This window comes from Anabrus simplex, chromosome 1 (genome assembly GCF_040414725.1).
Source record: "Anabrus simplex isolate iqAnaSimp1 chromosome 1, ASM4041472v1, whole genome shotgun sequence".
NCBI classification, from domain to species: Eukaryota; Metazoa; Arthropoda; class Insecta; order Orthoptera; family Tettigoniidae; genus Anabrus; species Anabrus simplex.
The window spans coordinates 1,180,951,268-1,180,969,226 of record NC_090265.1 but is presented as its reverse complement, the minus strand read 5'-3'; the positions used below and the strand labels follow the sequence as shown (position 1 = coordinate 1,180,969,226).

The 17,959-nt window shown below is 41.8% G+C and overlaps 1 protein-coding gene across 1 annotated transcript in view; it reads left to right on the top strand.

The window, feature by feature from the left end:
• Window positions 1-17,959, top strand: part of LOC136858171 (solute carrier family 22 member 2) — a 509,914-nt gene that overhangs the window by 478,126 nt on the left and 13,829 nt on the right. Inside the window, exon 18 of the mRNA XM_067137526.2 lies at window positions 12,545-12,678. Coding sequence (XP_066993627.2) covers window positions 12,545-12,678 — 134 coding nt within the window. The remainder of the gene's footprint in view (window positions 1-12,544; window positions 12,679-17,959) is intronic.

The following is a 17,959-nucleotide window of genomic DNA, read 5'->3' as shown; positions in this document are numbered from 1 at the left end:
TTGAACCTCTCCCTGCCTTTCCTCATTCATGTTACCGTTTCCTTTTGACTTTTCCTTATCACCTTCTCCATCTTCTCTAACAATGCTGTCTTCAACTTGTCTTACTTCCAAGCTATTGACCATACTCCTCTCCGTTACTTTCTCTTGTTTCAACTTCTCTTCTAGATCTAATAGTTTATTCACAGTCCAAATTCTACTCCAGACGCCGTTTGTCACTACTAGCTCCTGTCCCCTTATGAATGCTCTCAATCCTTGAAGTCTAGCTCGTATCATATGTTTTCTGAGGATTTTTTTCTTTCCTTATCCCTTCACTTCCCATATCTCACTTGATCCATATTTTCTCCCTCTGAATATTACCCACATTTCCAACCACAATATCGGCCATCAGCGTGGAAAACAGTTGAACCTTAATAGGCCTGTTGCCTTTAACTTTCCCTATTCTCTCCACATCGTCTATGTCAACTTCGCAAAAATTAATTTTCATTTTCCCTTGAATTAAGTCCACCACTTTGTAAATTTGGAAGCACTTTGTCCTCTCTCTTCTCCTCAGGCACACCATATATAAACAGGCATTTTCTTCAACTATATTGTGTACTGGCTTCCAATTTTGTTTCAGCGTTTCCTATTCTATTCGCCCTATCTTTTTTTTCAGTTGTGCAACTCCTTCAGCATTGTTCCTCACTTGGGATGTTGTGTCTTCAGCCTTTTCCCGAAACCATTTCTTCATTCTGTCGAACTCCCTCGTTTGCTCCTGTATCATATTCTTGAGTTTCTCGAATGGGCAGACTTCTTCAACCACCTCTCTAACTGCCCTCTTGATTACTTCAATGTCTTTCCAACTCATGTTTCCACTGCCAGTCGGACCGGGGTTCAGTTCAACTCCCCCGATCCATAGCATTACAATAATCACCGCCGCTGCCAGCATCATCTCTCCCTTCTTTCCCATTCCGGTTTTACATCCTCCTAATTTCACTAATTCTTGCTTCCTTCTTCCCTGCCATCTTCCTATGATGGCCCTGTATTGCTCCGCTCCAATCATCTTCTAAACACACTTCACTACTTCCCTGCACTCCACTCCTGCGCTCCCCTATCCTTCTACCGGGACCCACCACTCAACATGACTGCTCTAGTTGGACGCTTAGGTTATACTGCATCCGAATATTCTATGCAATAGAACTGAATGATATTTGAAACTCATTCCATTATTTTATTCGATTATTTATTCGATTATTCAGATTATCGGATGGAGGTTGTTCGAATATTAAAACTATTCGATTATACAATCACTACAACTGAATGATATTTGAAACTCATTCGATTATTTTATTCAATTATTTGTTCGATTATTTAAATAATCGGATGGAAGTTATTCGTTTATTAAAAGTATTCTATTATCCCATCACTACGCGCATCGCTTTGTTTGATTCATCTCCTAACAGGTCTTTGAAGGAAACTGGCACTCTTTGCAGCCATGGCAAAATGGTTGCTGATGACGTATAGTACGCGAACATTTTCTTGATACCAAGTTGTTGTTTTTTTTTTGCTAGGGGCTTTACGTCGCACCGACACAGATAGGTCTTATGGCGACGATGGGATAGGAAAGGCCTAGGAGTTGGAAGGAAGCGGCCGTGGCCTTAATTAAGGTACAGCCCCAGCATTTGCCTGGTGTGAAAATGGGAAACCACGGAAAACGGGCTGCCGATAGTGGGATACCAAGTTGTTAGGCGGTGAGGAGTATGGAGGGAGCTCTCCCGATCCCGGTTATACTGCCAACTGAATGGTAATAATATATGAATTGAATCGATAATATGATCGATCTATATGAATTTTCTAAACTTTTATTAACTTAAGCCAACCACTGTCTCTCTCTCTCTCTCTCACACACACACACACACACACACACACACACACACACATATATATATATATATATATATATATATATATATATATTATGTAACATTTCCTACCATGATTTCTATAGTTTGGCTTTGCTGTGTAAACAACAACAGTACTAGTACGTAAAGTGTACACCAGATGTCTCATGGCGATTCATAGTTTGTCTGTCGAAGATAACCGAGGTCTACCGATTCCGCCCTAGGGAGCTCAGGTATCAAGAAAAGGTTCGCGTACTATACTTTACCCTTGGTCAATGTGGTGTACACACAGACATCTACACAGTATAATATTCTTTCTTTCTTTCTTTCTTTCTTTCTTTCTTTCTTTCTTTCTTTCTTAATCTGTTTACCCTCCAAGGTTGGTTTTTCCCTCGGAATCAGCGAGGGATCCCACCTCTATCGCCTCAACGGCAGTGTCCTGGAGCGTGAGACATTGGGTTGGGGATACAACTGGGGAGAATGACCAGTACCTCGCCCAGGCGGCCTCACCTGTTATGCTGAACAGGGGCCTTGGTGGGGGGTGGGAAGATTGGAAAGGATAGGCAAGGAAGAGGGAAGGAAACGGCCGTGGCCTTAAGTCAGGTACCATCCCGGCATTTGCCTGGAGGAGAAGTGGGAAACCACGGAAAACCATTTCGAGGATGGCTGAGGAGGGAATCGAACCCACCTCTACTCAGTTGACCTCCCGAGGCTGAGTGGACCCCGTTCCAGCCCTCGTACCACTTGTCAAATTCGTGGCAGAGCCGGGAATCGAACCCGGACCTCTGGGGGTGGCAGCTAATCACACTAACCACTATACCACAGAGGCGGACATTACAGTATAATATACAGGACAAAATAATCTAAAGATAGGCCACTTAGAAATTAAAGTTCTTACGTTCAGTTCGTAATGTATGTAAAATTAAATCAAAACTGTTCGTTCACATTTAAATAGATTCTCACATAATGGGATTACAGAAACTTTGTGATAATACAGTATACATCTTTACTGCGTAGTCTGTATGATTGCGCTCCTCAATATAATTATGCTTATGCATGCATATGAATGTCTGTCTGCCATTAAGTCCCGTTTCCGGATATAGGATCGGGAATGAAGTGAGATTATATTTTATGGCATGTTTTGCGTCCAGATGCCCTTCCTGACGCCAACCTCAGTTGAGGAGCTAATGCAGATGGAATGAATGATGGCGAATGAAATTGGATAAGGGGGTAAAAGGAGTCGGCTGGCGCCTGGGAGTAGGAACTGTCCCGGTATTTGCTTGGAAGTAAAAATTGGAAACCATTCTCAGTTCAGCCGACGCTAGAGTTCAAACCCACTCGTCTCCCTAGCCGTAGCGCGTTGACATGTGCGGCCACTCTGCTCGATCACGACTGCATATAAATAATGTTCCTTGTGGCAAGAGTGTGTTTAGGAGAGAACTTGTGGATAAAGGTACTGAAACGTTATTGATCATACACCAGCAAATAAAACAAAAATATGAAACATTCACGAAAAATATTTGACATTTAATGATTCCCTGTTTAATAATACATAAATGGCCTTCAGTATTCACAAATAATCAAAATTGTACTTTTATTCAGAGTCAAGTAATAGAAAAAGTAGGTAAATATAGGTTAATAGAGTAGGTGGGTTCCCATATTTCCCAAAATCAATTAAAATGAAATTCCGCAAAAACACACACACACCTTCATACACCGTTGCCTACGAGATATTCAAGGCTGGGGCATAGCTGCTCGTTTATCGCTGAAAAGATGGCCCGGCCGTGTTCACGGTTTGGGCACTAGATGTCAGATTTCTGTTCTGTTCTAGGCGAACTTTTTTTTTTTTTGCTAGGGGCTTTACGTCGCATCGACACAGATAGGTCTTATGGCGACGATGGGATAGGAAAGGCCTAGGAGTTGGAAGGAAGCGGCCGTGGCCTTAATTAAGGTACAGCCCCAGCATTTGCCTGGTGTGAAAATGGGAAACCATGGAAAACCATCTTCAGGGCTGCCGATAGTGGGATTCGAACCTACTATCTCCCGGATGCAAGCTCACAGCCGCGCGCCTCTACGCGTACGGCCAACTCGCCCGGTAGGCGAACTTTAACATTGCGGTGTGCGGAGTAATATAGTGATATGTTGATCTTATGCAATTTGTTGTAAGTATTGTTTCTCCTCGGTGACTGTCTGTGACGGTCTGTGAAGGTAATAATAATAATAATAATAATAATAATAATAATAATAATAATAATAATAATGAATAAGAATAAGAATAAAGTAGAAAAATTCTGGGAACTTCTGGGAGAGGAAAATCCAAAATCCCAAAATTAAATGTTGTGATACTACTAGGGGATTGGATTTTAATGGGCAAATAGGGAGAGAAAAGGCTTTTCGGAAAACACTATGGAAATATCCAGCCCATAAAAAATGGAATGAGACTAATTAATCTCTGCAAAACCTTTCAGTTGAAATTAATGTCGACTTCCTTCACAAAACTACCAAGAAGAGGTAAAACATGGATATCTCCGAATCCAGTGTTGGAAGAATTTCAGTTGGACCATGTGACTATTTCTCAAGGAAATATTAAAGAAATTATGAATGTAAAAGTAGTAAGAAATAGATAATTTGATTGTGAACACTACCTCACTAAAGTTAAACTCAAACTTCTCCCTCATAAAAATCAAAGAAGCCAAAAGGAACAATACTCACAAAATTTTCCTGTGTAATGTTGAGTTTTCAAAAAGAAATTCAACTAACTCAATATGGTAACTAGCAAGAATTATTCAAAGTAGTCAACAGTGCGGCAAGAAATGTATTCCGATCAGCAAAAACTAAAAAAAAAGTTTTATGGAATGAACCTTGTGAAGAAGTGCTAACAGAAAGAACAAAACTATGGAAAAAGTGGAAGTACTCTGGAAAGAAAAAGCACTTTGAACAAATTAAGAAGCAAAGAAAAAGCAGCAAGAATAATGAATACTAAACGATCTTCTGAATAATCACAACTTGTTGACATACAGGATAACTTTGCAAAAGGTAACTCACGGAATTTATATCAAACGTTTAAAAACAACCTGACGGATTATCAATGTCCAAGTATTTGTTACAGAGATGAAAATGGCATAATAAGACTAACCAACGCCCAAAAATGTGAAATCTAGCAAAACATTTCGATCAACTTCTGAACTGTGAAGAACAGAACCACAAGTTCGAATTGCTAAAGATTCTTGAACATTTAGAAGCAGATCCACCACCTACTGTTGAAGAAATTGAGAAAGCAATTTAATCCCTAAAAACAATAAAGCTAGTGGAGAAGACTTCATTACAGCTGAACGTATAAAATGGTCTCAGCCAAAAATCATAGATCTTCAAATCATATTTGAAGAACTCTGGGAAACGGAGAAGATCCCGGAAGAGTGGAAAGTGGCTCTTATACATCCTTTGCGTAAGAAAGGTAACAAGCAAGATGTCAACAACTATAGAGAGGTATAACCCTTTTCCCAGTGGCTTATAAGATATTTTCAACAATATTACTGAAAAGGATAGAAGCAACTTTTGATAGTCATTTAGGTGAATATCGGAGTGGATTTAGAAAGGGCAGATCTTGCTCCGAACAGATATTCAACCTAAAGTCCATAATCCGTCACAGATTAATGAACTCCAAAGACATGATGATTACTAAACGATCTTCTGAAAAATCACAACTTGTTGACATACAGAATAACTTTGCAAAAAGTAACTCACGGAATTTATATCAAACGTTTAAGAACAACCTGACGGATTATCAAGCTCGAAGTATTTGCTTCAGAGATGGATTTTTAAAAAGGCTTTTGACTCTGTTGACAGAGAAACTCTAAATAAAATAATCTGAGAGCATGGAGTTAAAACCAAATAGGCAAACCTAATCCGTGAAACCCTCTGACACCATATTAAAAGTAAAATTTATGGGTGAAATATCAAAATCATTCAGAATAAATGCAGGTGTAAGGCGAGGTGATTGTTTATCTCCACTCCTATTCAATTGCGTCCTGGAGGAAAAAATAATTTGGAATGAAAAACTGAAAAAACACAAGTTCTCACCAATAACACTGGGAAGAAAGAATAGAGGTGTTGAAATAAACTGTTTAGCATTTGCAGATGATTTTGCCACACTTTCAGAAAACCCAAAAAATGCACCAGTACAAGTCAATCTCATGGAAGTAATAGCCAACAGAACAGGTTTAAGAATTTCTGTAGGATTTTTTTTGGACAAATATAAAAAATGCTTCAGAATTTCTGGGAACAGAAATTGGTCGAATAATGAAGGTAAAAAATTCATATATTTGGGAGAAACAGTTCAAGAAAATGGTTTGGAAAAATCCGCTGTAAAAGAAAGGATGCACACGATGGAAAGAATATACGGTATAACTAGGAATATCTACAACAAAAGTGTTCATCTAAAAATCTCAAAATACAATACTACAACACAGTATTCAAACCGGAATGCCTGTAGGCGAGTGAATGTCTAGTACTACAAGCTGATAAATTGGAAGTACTAGAAAGAAAAATTATACGGAAAATACTCGGCTCGCTAAGAATTACAGAACTCTGGAAATCACGAAGTAATGATGAAATATACGGAACACAGACACAATGAGGAAGAAGTGATTGACATTTATGGACATTTGTACAGAATGGATGGCAACAGGTTAACCAAACAGATCTTCAAATATCTTTGGAACAAGAAGTTAACAACAACTTGGATTCATGCAGTCAAGAAAAATTTGGAAAGAAACCAGATACGGGAATAAGAAGCAACAGAAAGGGAGGTTTTTTTTTAGAAAAAAGGTGTTAAAAATGGAAGGATTCCAAGGTCCAAGGGAAAGAAAACAGGCTAAAAATGGTCTGAGGAGAGGAAAATGAGGCATAGTGAGCAGATGAAGGAAGTACGAATGACAGGAAGCTCGACCAACAATTGGCAAATAAGTTAATATGGGAAGCAAAGATTGTGAGAGGGAAGAATATACTGGACGTGGCGCTGATAAAACCAGATGAGCTCTATAGAGAGACCGTAGTAAGAGATGATATTAGTGATCACGAATAATTTCATTCTCATCTGGACGCGCAGGTCACCTACGTGTGTCAAATAGAAAGACCTGCACCTGGCGAGCCGAACCCGTCCTGGGATATCCCAGCACTAAAAGCCATACGACATTTAATTTTTTTTCAGTGATCACGAAATTGTTTTTGTTGTAGTTAAAAATAAATATGATAGAAAGGAAGGTCTTAAAAGTAGGACTATTAGGCAGTACCATATGGCTGATAAAGCAGGCATGAGCGAGCTTTCAAAAGTAACTATGATCGGTGGAAAACGGTAAATAAAATTGTAAACAGACTCTGGGAAGGGTTTAAAGCAATTGTTGAGGAATTTGAAAATAGGTTTATACCTTTAAAGGTAGTAAGCAATGGTAAAGACCCACTCTATCATAACAGGGAAATAAAGAGACTAAGAAGGAGGTGCAGATCGGAAAGAAATAGAGTTAGAAATAGCTGTGGAAGTAAGGAGAAATTTATCTTACTAGGAAATTGAATCTAACGAAGAAGTCAGCTAACGATAACACGATGGCAAGCATAATTGGCGGTCGTACAAATTTTAGTGAAAAATGGAAGAGTATGTCTAGGTACTTTAAAGCAGAAAGAGGTTCTAAGAAGGACATTCCAGGAATCATTAATGAACAATGGGAGTGTGTATGTGAGGATCATCAAAAGGCAGAAGTATTCAGTCAGCAGTATGTAAAGATTGTTTGTTGCAAGGATAATCTACAGATAGAGGAGATGACTAATGCTAAAGAAGTATTAAAATTTACATATGATAACAACGACATTTTTAATAGGATACAAACGTTGAAAACTAGCAAATCGGCTGGAATTGATAAGATTTCTGGAGATATACTAAAGACAATGGGTTGGGATAAAATACCATATCTGAAGTACTTATTTTATTATTTTTTCATGAAGGAGCAATACCAACTGAATGGAGAGTTGGTATATTAGCCCCTGTGTACATAGAAAGGGTGATATACATAAAGGTGAAAATTACAGGCCAGTCAGTTTGACATGCATTTGTAAGCTTTCGGAAAGCATTTTTTCTGATTTTGTTAGACATGTTTGCGAAATTAATAACTGGTTCGATAGAAGACAGTTCGAGTTTAGGAAAGGTTATTCCACTGAAGCAAGATATAGCAGATATCCTGGATTCAAGAGGTCAAACGGACTGTATTGCGATTGACCTGTCTAAAGCACTTAATAGGGTGGGTCACGGGAGATTACTAGCAAAATTGAGTACAATTGGGCTAGACAAAAAAGTGGCTGAATGGGTTGCTATATTTCTAGAAAATATATCTCAGAGAATTAAGGGTAGATGAAGCTTTATGTGACCCTGTAATAATTAAGAGAGGAATTCCTCAAGGCAGTATTATTGGACTTTTAGTTTTTCTTATACATATAAATGATATGAGTAAAAAAAAGTGGTATCATAGATAAAGCTTTATGCAGATTATGCTATTCTGTATAGAGTAATAAATAAGTCACGAGATTGTGAGCAACTGCAAAATGACCTCGATAATGTTGATAATGTTGTGAGATGGACAGCAGGCAATGATATGATGCTAAACGGGGTTAAACGTCAGGTTGTGAGTTTCACAAATAGGAAAAGTCCTCTCAGTTTTAATTACTGCGTTGATGGGGTGAAAGTTCCTTATTGGGATCACTGTAAGTACCTAGGCGTTAACATAAGGAAAGATCTTCATTGGGGTAATCACATAAATGGGATTGTAAATTAAGGGTTCAGAAATCTGCACATGGCTATGAGGCTGTTTAGAGGTTGTAGTAAGGATGTACAGAAGAGGGCATACTAGTCCTTAGCAAGATCCCAAATAGAGTATGGTTCCAGTGAGTGGGACTCTCACCAGGATTATTTCATTCAAGAACTGGCAAAAATCCAAGAAAAGCTGCTCGATTTGTTCTGTGTAATTTCCGACAAAAGAGTAGCGTTACAAAAATGTTGCAAAGTGTGGGCTGGGAAGACTTGTGAGAACGAAGACGAGCTGCTAGACTAAGTGGTATGCTCCAAGCTGTCAGTGGAGAGATGGCGTGGAATAACATTAGTAGACGAATAAGTTTGAGTGGTGTCTTTGAAATGAGGAAAGATCACAATATGAAGAAAAAGTTGGAATTCAAGAGGACAAATTGGGGAAAATACTCGTTTATAAGAAGGGGAGTTAGGGATTGGAATAACTTACCAAGGGATATGTTCAATAAATTTCCCATTTCTTTGAAATCATTCAATGAAAGTATAGGAAAACAACAGATAGTGAATCTGCCACCTGGGTGACTGCCATAAATGCAGATCAGTAGTGATTGATTGATTGATTGATGAAGGGGCATTGGAGGAGGAAGAAGGAACAACAAGGAATGAAGCAATGAAATTGTCTCGTGGTACCTAGAAGAACCTAACGGAGAAATAATAATAATAATAATAATAATAATAATAATAATAATAATAATAATAATAATAATAATAATAATAATAATAATAATAATGTTATTGGCTTTACGTCCCACTAACTACTTTAACGGTTTTTGGAGAAGCTGAGGAACCATAATTTTATCCCACAGGAGTTCTTTAATGTGCCAGAATATCTACCGACACGAGGCTGACGTATTTTGAGAATCTTCAAATGGCACCGGACTGAGCCAAGCTGGGGTCAGAAGGCCAGCGCCTCGACCTTCTGAGCCACTCAGCCTGTTAAAGGTGAGAAGATGGTGCACTGTGGTATACCTCTATGTACTTCGGATACCGCTAAAAGACAAGAAAATGTGACGTTCCATAGTTTTCGTTAGGAGTGCGGTTTATGAGAGAAATCCAGGCAAGCATGGTGATAAATTAGGATCTCTTTGGGTACCTCAAATTATTCCCGAATGTGTAGCTTGCATTTTAATATATCGCATTTCATTGAAAAGAATCGTAAAAATGGTCGTTTAGAAGCGTTTCTCCCTGGCAGTAATAGCTGGCTACTTGGTAAGAATGGCCGAGGGGCATACGCACTGTGAAACCTGCCTACAAGGACTATTATCATCCACCAGTGATAGTCCTCTAACGCACCTAATTAGAATACGGTATCCATCAAGAACAATTGTGTATTTCTAAATAAATATTTTAAATTTTACGTGCTCCTCGCTTTGCATTACTCCGGAAAAAACAAATCTTGTATAGAAGTTAATTGTCATTGTACCGAGCTCGGTAGCTGCAGTCGCTTAAGTACGGCCAGTATCCAGTAATCGGGAGATAGTGGGTTCGAGCCCCACTGTCGGCAGCCCTGAAGATGGTTTTCCGTGGTTTCTCATTTTCACACCAGACAAATGCCGGGGCTGTACCTTAATTAAGGCCACGGCCGCTTCCTTCCAACTCCTAGCCTTTTCCTATCCCATCGTCGCCGTAAGACATGTGTGTCGGTGCGACATAAAGCAAATACCAAAAATAAAAAAAATTGTCCATGTTTTGCCCAATTCCTGCAGCGCTTCCACTGTTTTGGTTGTTGTGAGCAGGAAAGACTAGGTAAAATAACACTTACAAAGTTTGTAAAACTGATTCTGGACAATCACGCCAAGGAAGTTTTTGATCAGACTTCAAGAATTTCAGAACGAAACCCCTGAACCGCAAAGTGCTGACATTACGATAGCTTTCCTGTAATTTAGGTAAACTAATCTTATGTATCGGTACGTCACACAATATTTACAATACCGATTTTTCTATGTGATGAAATGAAATTAAGTTGTCCTTATGAACATCACTACTACTAAAACGTTTTTATTCTTCCCCTGAACGGGGAGACGGGCCTCTTAGACGGTATCGCCGTTTCTCAGGACGGGAGATTTGTTACGGTGAAGGAGATGGACGGAGAAGGTGAGGGAGTTGGCGGCCGTGGCCTATACTACGATCAGTCTCGGCATTCGCCTTAGTGCAGGAGAATGGAAAATCACGGTAAACCATTCTCAGAACAGCCGGCGGTTGGGGCCAGCCGTGAGGTCCAGCCCTGAACCGTCTCCCGAATGCAGAGGCGTACAGCCACGGTAGAGCCGTAGCTACCCCTCCTCTGCTCGGTTGGCCGGTCAGAGTGCAGAGCTGTCGGACCACGAACCAGCCGTGGCCACTTGTGGGCCGAGACCCACTCTGCATCCACGACCTTAATGCTGCTGATATACACTAGTGTCCAAAAGTTAAGCATAATCACTAAACGAGGCCATACCGCTTGATAAGAATGTCAGGCGGATTGCTGAACAAACGGAAGCTGAATAACACACCATATGTCACACAACTTGTCCCAGAAAACAGTGTCAGAAAGGTTCTGATAGCTAAGGTACACCTTTGACAACAACTAACAAAACTTGGCAATGTCATCCACAACAAAGTATGCTGTTAATAGGTTGTATGGTTACCCCTAACGGCCACACATACTTCGCAGCGACTTGGCATGCTCTCTATCAGATGGTCCAAGAGCGCTTGTGGCAGTCGATCCCATTCCTCCAAAAGGGCAATGCGAAGGTTTTGGAAGGTCCTTGGTGGAGGCTGACGGGATGCTATTCACCTCCCCAATGCATCCCAGGCATGTTCTATAGGATTTAGATCTGCAGACCTCGCTGGCCAGTCCATGCGATGAATATCTTCCTCAGCCAGAAATTCATCCACCAAAGCAGCGCCGTGCGGTCGGGCATTATCGTCCATTAAGAGGAAGTCTAGACCAACCGCACCTCTGAAGAGTCGAATATGTGGTCTCAGTACCTCATCCCTGTATCTCCGAGCGTTAACAGTGTTCCTCGGACCACCCATGAAGATGTATAGGTCCGTACGGCCATTCAACATGATGTCACCCCACACCATAACGCCACCACCACCATACTGGTCCCGTTCCACGATGTTACTATGGTTGTATCGGCTGCCTGGTTCTCTCCAGATTAATGTGCGACAGGAGTCGTTCTGCAAACTGAAGCGGGGTTCATCTGTGAAGAGCACATGCCTCCATTCATTCATGGTCCAGTTTCGATGTTGACGGCTGCACAGTAAACGGGCCCATCTCTGTGCTGAAGTGAGCGGAACACACGCCGCTGGACGTCGGGCAAACAGCCCTGCTGTTTTGAGCCTCCGGTATACAGTTTGGCGGGAAACGGTAACCCTTGAGACGGCTGCAAGCTCCGGCGACCATTGTCATGCAGGTGCACTCTGATTTCGTCCGACGGTTAAGGCCAGATATCGGTCCTGCTGTTGGGTGGTTACCCTTGGCCGACCTGGTACTGGCCTGTTGTTGACGGTTAATTTTCCTACAATTGCAGCATTAATACCATCTATCTGAGTAGAATGCCAGCAAAGGAGAGAGAGAGAGCACACGTCAGTTAACAATAGTCAACGAGTGTAATGTTATTGCTGATTAGTTCCAGAGGCTACCTCTGAGGATGGTCAGCCTCTAGATCCCAAAATCGCCGGTTGAAAAAACGAGTATATTGCATAAGTTACTATTGACAGTTTTTGAACGCCATTTTATAGCAATGTCTTCTCTTACTTCTTGTGCACGAGACATTTAATGTTATGTGTGTAACATACCCGTGCTTGAGTGTGAGCGGTTCGTTTCCAGTCCAGTTCGAGCCCTGACGCGGAAGGAACGATTGCTGGGGCGGAGTCAACGTTCGTCCCTTTGAAAGGCTCACTGATGGAAGCTCTCCGCTCCAAGATCCTCGTGCTGCGTCTTCTCAACTGCTCCTACTGCTGGTGAGTGATCACTAATTCTTGCATTCCGAGACACGTAACTCAGACAGTGCAGACAATCCTATCTTCACCTTCTCCATCCATCTATTGTGCAGCTTCGTTTGGGTACTAAGATTCTATGAACATCAGATTTCATAAGATTCCATCCCAAAATGTATCCGAGGAGATTGAGAGGAAGATTACTATAATAGAGCAAATCCATATAATATGGCTGATATTTTTACAACAAACATTTCCGTAGAAACGTCTGCCTAAAATGTGTTAAGTTTTATATTTTGGGCACGTGATTTGAAAGAGGGAACGTAGATAGTTAAGTTGATATACTGTTCAAACAAAGAGAGAAAAAATAGTATCCTTTGTTCGGAAGTTACCTCTTCAATCGAACATGATCCTTTGCAAATTTCTGTGACATTTCATTTCAGATAAACTGTAGTTTTCTAGAATACCATTTGAAGAGGAAGTCTGATGCATAGATTTCATTAAAACTAATTCTGAACCACGAGTATTGCTTGAAAATACAGATGGAAACAATGACAGGAGGGTACTCGCAATGATGAGATAAATGCTAAAATTAGGAATGAACTCGATGGATGAAGCTATGCTTATGAACCGGCTTCGGAGATGGGGTCATGCGAGGCGAAAGGAATTCTTTTTTTTTGCTAGTTGCTTTACGTCGCACCGACACAGATAGGTCTTATGGCGACGATGGGACATGAAAGGGCTAGGAGTTGGAAGGAAGCGACCGTGGCCTTAATTAAGGTACAGCCCCAGCATTTGCCTGGTGTGAAAATGGGAAACCACGGAAAACCATTTTCAGAACTGCCGACAGTGGGGTTCGAACCTACTATCTCCCGAATACTGGACACTGACCGTACTTAAGCGACTGCAGCTATCGAGCTCGGTAAAGGAAAGTTAGATTGGATAACAATGAACTCGGCGACGGGCATCTCTTGCGTCTCTAGGGAGGTGCGAGAAGTGGATGGAGGTCAGTGATACATTGTAAGTAAGAGAGGATCCGTCATCCATTTTTCCTAAATCGTTTGATTAATCCAAATAAAAAGTTCCAAACCCCATGGCGCAACACCCCTGAAGGGCCATGGCCTACCAAGCGACCGCTGCTCAGCCCGAAACCCTGCAGATTATGAGGTGTCGTGTGGTCAAGATGACGAATCCTCTCGGCCGTTATTCTTGGCTTTCTATACCGGGGTCGCCATTTCACCGCCAGATAGCTCCTCTGTTGTAATCACTAAGCCTGAATGGACCTCGAACCAACCTTCAGATCCAGATAAAATTCCCTGACCTGGCCTGGAATCGAACCAGGGCCTCTGGGTAAAAGACAGCCACACTATCCCTACACCGCGGAGCCGGCTCGTTTGATTAATCACCAGGGGTAAATGGTTCATATCTCTTGCGACGTAGTGCACTGAATTCGCAACAGAACGTTAGCGGTGATGAGTGTTAATATACGCTTTCAAAATTCCCAAGGAAAATGCATGGGGTACGCAGAAATGATCAGAACCGTTTCTGATGAACGGAGTACAGTCATGAGCGCATGATTGAGACTGCACGGTATCAGCTGTTTACATGTGCTCTGCAGTTGGCAAGACCGGGTGAGTTGGCCGTGCGGTTAGGAGCGTGCAACTGTGAGCTTGCATCCGGGAGATACTGGGTTCGAATCCCACTGTCGGCAGCCCTGAAGATGATTTTTCGTGGTTTCCCATTTTCACACCAGGCAAATGTTGGGGCTGTACCTTAATTAAGGCCACGGTCGCTTCCTTCCAACTTCTAGCCCTTTCCTTCTTCATCGTCGCCATAAGACCTATCTGTGACGGTAAAACGTAAATCCACTAGCAGTTGGCAAGCAATACAGGAGAGTGCATTGCGTGACACAACACATGTAGAGGAAGAGAGTGGATAAGCGGAGCAGCAGGAAGGAGAAATTTAAAACATAATTTCCTGTAAGTTTTCGCTCTTTGTGCCCTGCGCCAGGTGAAACACACTATAAAGATGAAATTAATATATTAATATGCATAGTATATACGATATATAATCAATTAACAGAAATCAGTTCTCTCTAAACATATTTCTTCAATGGCCTAAGGAGCTGTAAAGGCCCGGCCCGTTACGTCAGGAAAGAACGTAAAGAATGTGTTTGGCATTAATAGTGGTGTATATTTCTGATTGACACCTATCGAAATACAATAATAACGTACGGAACTACCTTGGACTTAGGGCCTCTGAGGGTGCATGCACTGTGCACGGTGCAATAGACGACTTCGCTTGGTAGACCAGAATGCAGACCCCCCACTCCTCGATTTGGAGCAATAGCGCTGTCTCTCTCTTTCCTCACACCTGTCTCGCTCGCTCCCTCTCTCTCCCTCTTCCTCACTTGCTCCGTAGCGTTCCAAATCCGTTGAGTAGGCCAGAGACGAAGCGTTGGTCTGAGCTGAGCCGAGCCGAGCGGGACGGATGCACTGTGCACAGGAGCTCTGCACCGCTGTTTGCACGCGTGAGATTTTGGGCGTTTGAGAGACCCTGGTCTACATCCTAGGATACTCTGTTCTAAACTTTACCTTTTAATACTTGTCAATACCATAGGACGTGCTTGCAATGTTCACTTTTATTACATAAGTTGTGTTACGTGGGTATGTCATTTCAGTAATTAATAATAATGTTGTTGGTTTTTATGTCTCACTAACTACTTCTACGGTTTACAGAGATGCCGAAGTGCCGGAATTTTGTCCCGTGGGAGTTCCTTTACTTGGCAGTAAACCTACTGGCACGGGGCTGACGTATTTGAACACCTTCAAATACAACCGGGCTGAGCCAGGATCGAACCTGCCAACTTCGGCTCAGAAAGCCAGCGCCTTAACCGTCTAAGCCACTCAGGCCGGCATTTCAGTAATTACTTTTCAGTATGGCGAACTTTGACATGCACGAAATGCACTGTATTTACCGATATGCTTCATAAAACAAATGCATTGTGCTCACCCGAAACTGGGAGGAGTTTTGTACGCCAGTCGGTTCAGGATACCTTAGCGCATGATAATCAGAATAAAACACTACTTTATCCGGGTATGATCATCAGATGCTGCTTTGTGATATGCCGCCATTACTAGCAAGGTTGCATGTGAGCGAGCGACACGTCAGTGTGCTACGGTAGCGCACCGCCCAAGGTTATCAAGCAAGAGAGCCACCGCTTCTTAGGGTGACACAGAAGTTGTTCATGATTGAACTTACATTTCTTTGTTAATTTTCTGGTGAGCTTTCACAAGGAGAAAATACAATAAGCTAGAGATAGATTTTATTGCTTCAGGACACTATGGTCTCTTACAATTTCCGTAATTTATTTTCAGATACCCTGTATAATAGACAACTGCATACGTTATAAAGAATTTTGGTAGTCGCATAACATTTTTTTAAACGATTGTCTCATTTTAAGTCATCAGCTATCTGGGTACACATTTCCCGGGTATGTTACTTCCTAATAGCAGTAGCAGATGTGCACGGAGGTGGTGGGGGCTGCACACAAGAGTTAATGAAAGGTGACCCCTATTGTTCTGCTAAATTTTCAAGAATGTGCTGTGCCAGGTACCTCAATGGCTTCTTTTTGTTTTTTGTATTCTGTTCTCCCCCGTCTTTTACTTTCTCTCTTCCGTAATTCGTGATGTGCGTTACTGTGGTCACGTCCTAGTTCGTGAACAACGGGCAACGGCTGAGTGGCCTAGTAAGTGGTCGACAGAGTTGAGATACCAGTTGCTATGGTTGTGGGCATTCGGTCATATTTTGAGGCATGACCCTCCTTGTGCTCAGGCGGTTAGAGGTATACAATCCACCGTGGTCTCTAACCCGTTAGAGGAGAGATTCCGGGTTCTTCGATTCTTGACCGGACCGGGGAATTTAGGCGTGTCTGGTTAATTCATTTATATCAGGACTGGGTATTTTTTTATGTCTTCGTATAAATACACCACACTAACGAACTCCACAGAAATACATAAGGATGGTGCCAGGAAGGAAATCCGTCGGAGAAATACGGCCATGTGTACGGTCATGTGTCACACAGTGCGCACTCGCAACCGCAGAGAAATAAACAAAAAGACTTATATAGTGGTCTTCAATGCAAAATGAAATGGCGTATGGCTTTTAGTGCCGGGAGTGTCCGAGGACAAGTTCGGCTCGCCAGATGCAGGTCTTTTTGATTTGACACCCGTAGGTGACCTGCGCGTCGTGATGAGGATGAAATGATGATGAAGACGACACCTACACCCAGCCGCCGTGCCAGCGAATTTAACCAATTAAAGTTAACATTCCCGACCCCGCCGGGAATCGAACCCGGGACCCCTGTGACCAAAGGCCAGCACGCTAACCATTTGCCCATGGAGCCGGGCGTGATCTTCAATAGAGCCACTGTATGTTAGCTGTAGTGTTACGGTCACTGTCACTATTACATAGTTTATTTGGAACTTACAATATTTGCAGTACCACAATAATCTAGCGAAGAGAGAGACTTTGTTCGTTGTAGAAAAAAAAGAACGTACTTGATCCTGATCCTCAAACACGCATGCTCTGTGCTGACTAAGCGAGACAGAAATGTTTCAATCGAATTTAATACTTAGAAAGTACCAAGTCAAGAATACTTTTACTAGGTCGGGTCTGCTTGTCATTTCAAACTTCCTGAATGTATTGGGAGTTTGTAGGAAGTATGATAAAGGGTTTACTAAGAAATGTTTTAGAATGAAAATGATATAATGTAATTGCAAGCAACTTTTGCTCTGTGCAAGCTTTTGGTAGGATGATTTTTTCTGAAGCTTTGGATTTACCCCAGGGTGTCCTAGACGTGTAAATGCCAACTCTATCGCAGTAACTTAGATTATGCCAAGACCTGGCTGACTTTTAATTATTATCCCACGCGCATTATCCATCCTCACCTCTTCCTGCTACAAAAAGTTCGTTCCTGCGTGTGAGTCGTTCCTCTTCCCACCCGCTCTGCTTCCTGGATATTAGGTTGCAAGTGAAAGCTCTTTATATAAAACAAGTAATAGAAGCTATTATTTTGCTAAAAGCGAAATAGTATTTATTCCTAGGATTCGCCTTATACTGACGAGCCATCCCTTCTGAGCTCAAACAGTCACAGTTTACAGTCAACAAGTACACTGCTAATTACGCTGTATGTGTGTGAATGAGCGAAATTGGTGTTTGGAATGAAATTCATCAACTTGTCCGTCTACTCAGCTGAATTATCAATGTACTGGTCTTCCGTTCAGAGGGCCCTGGGTTCGATCAC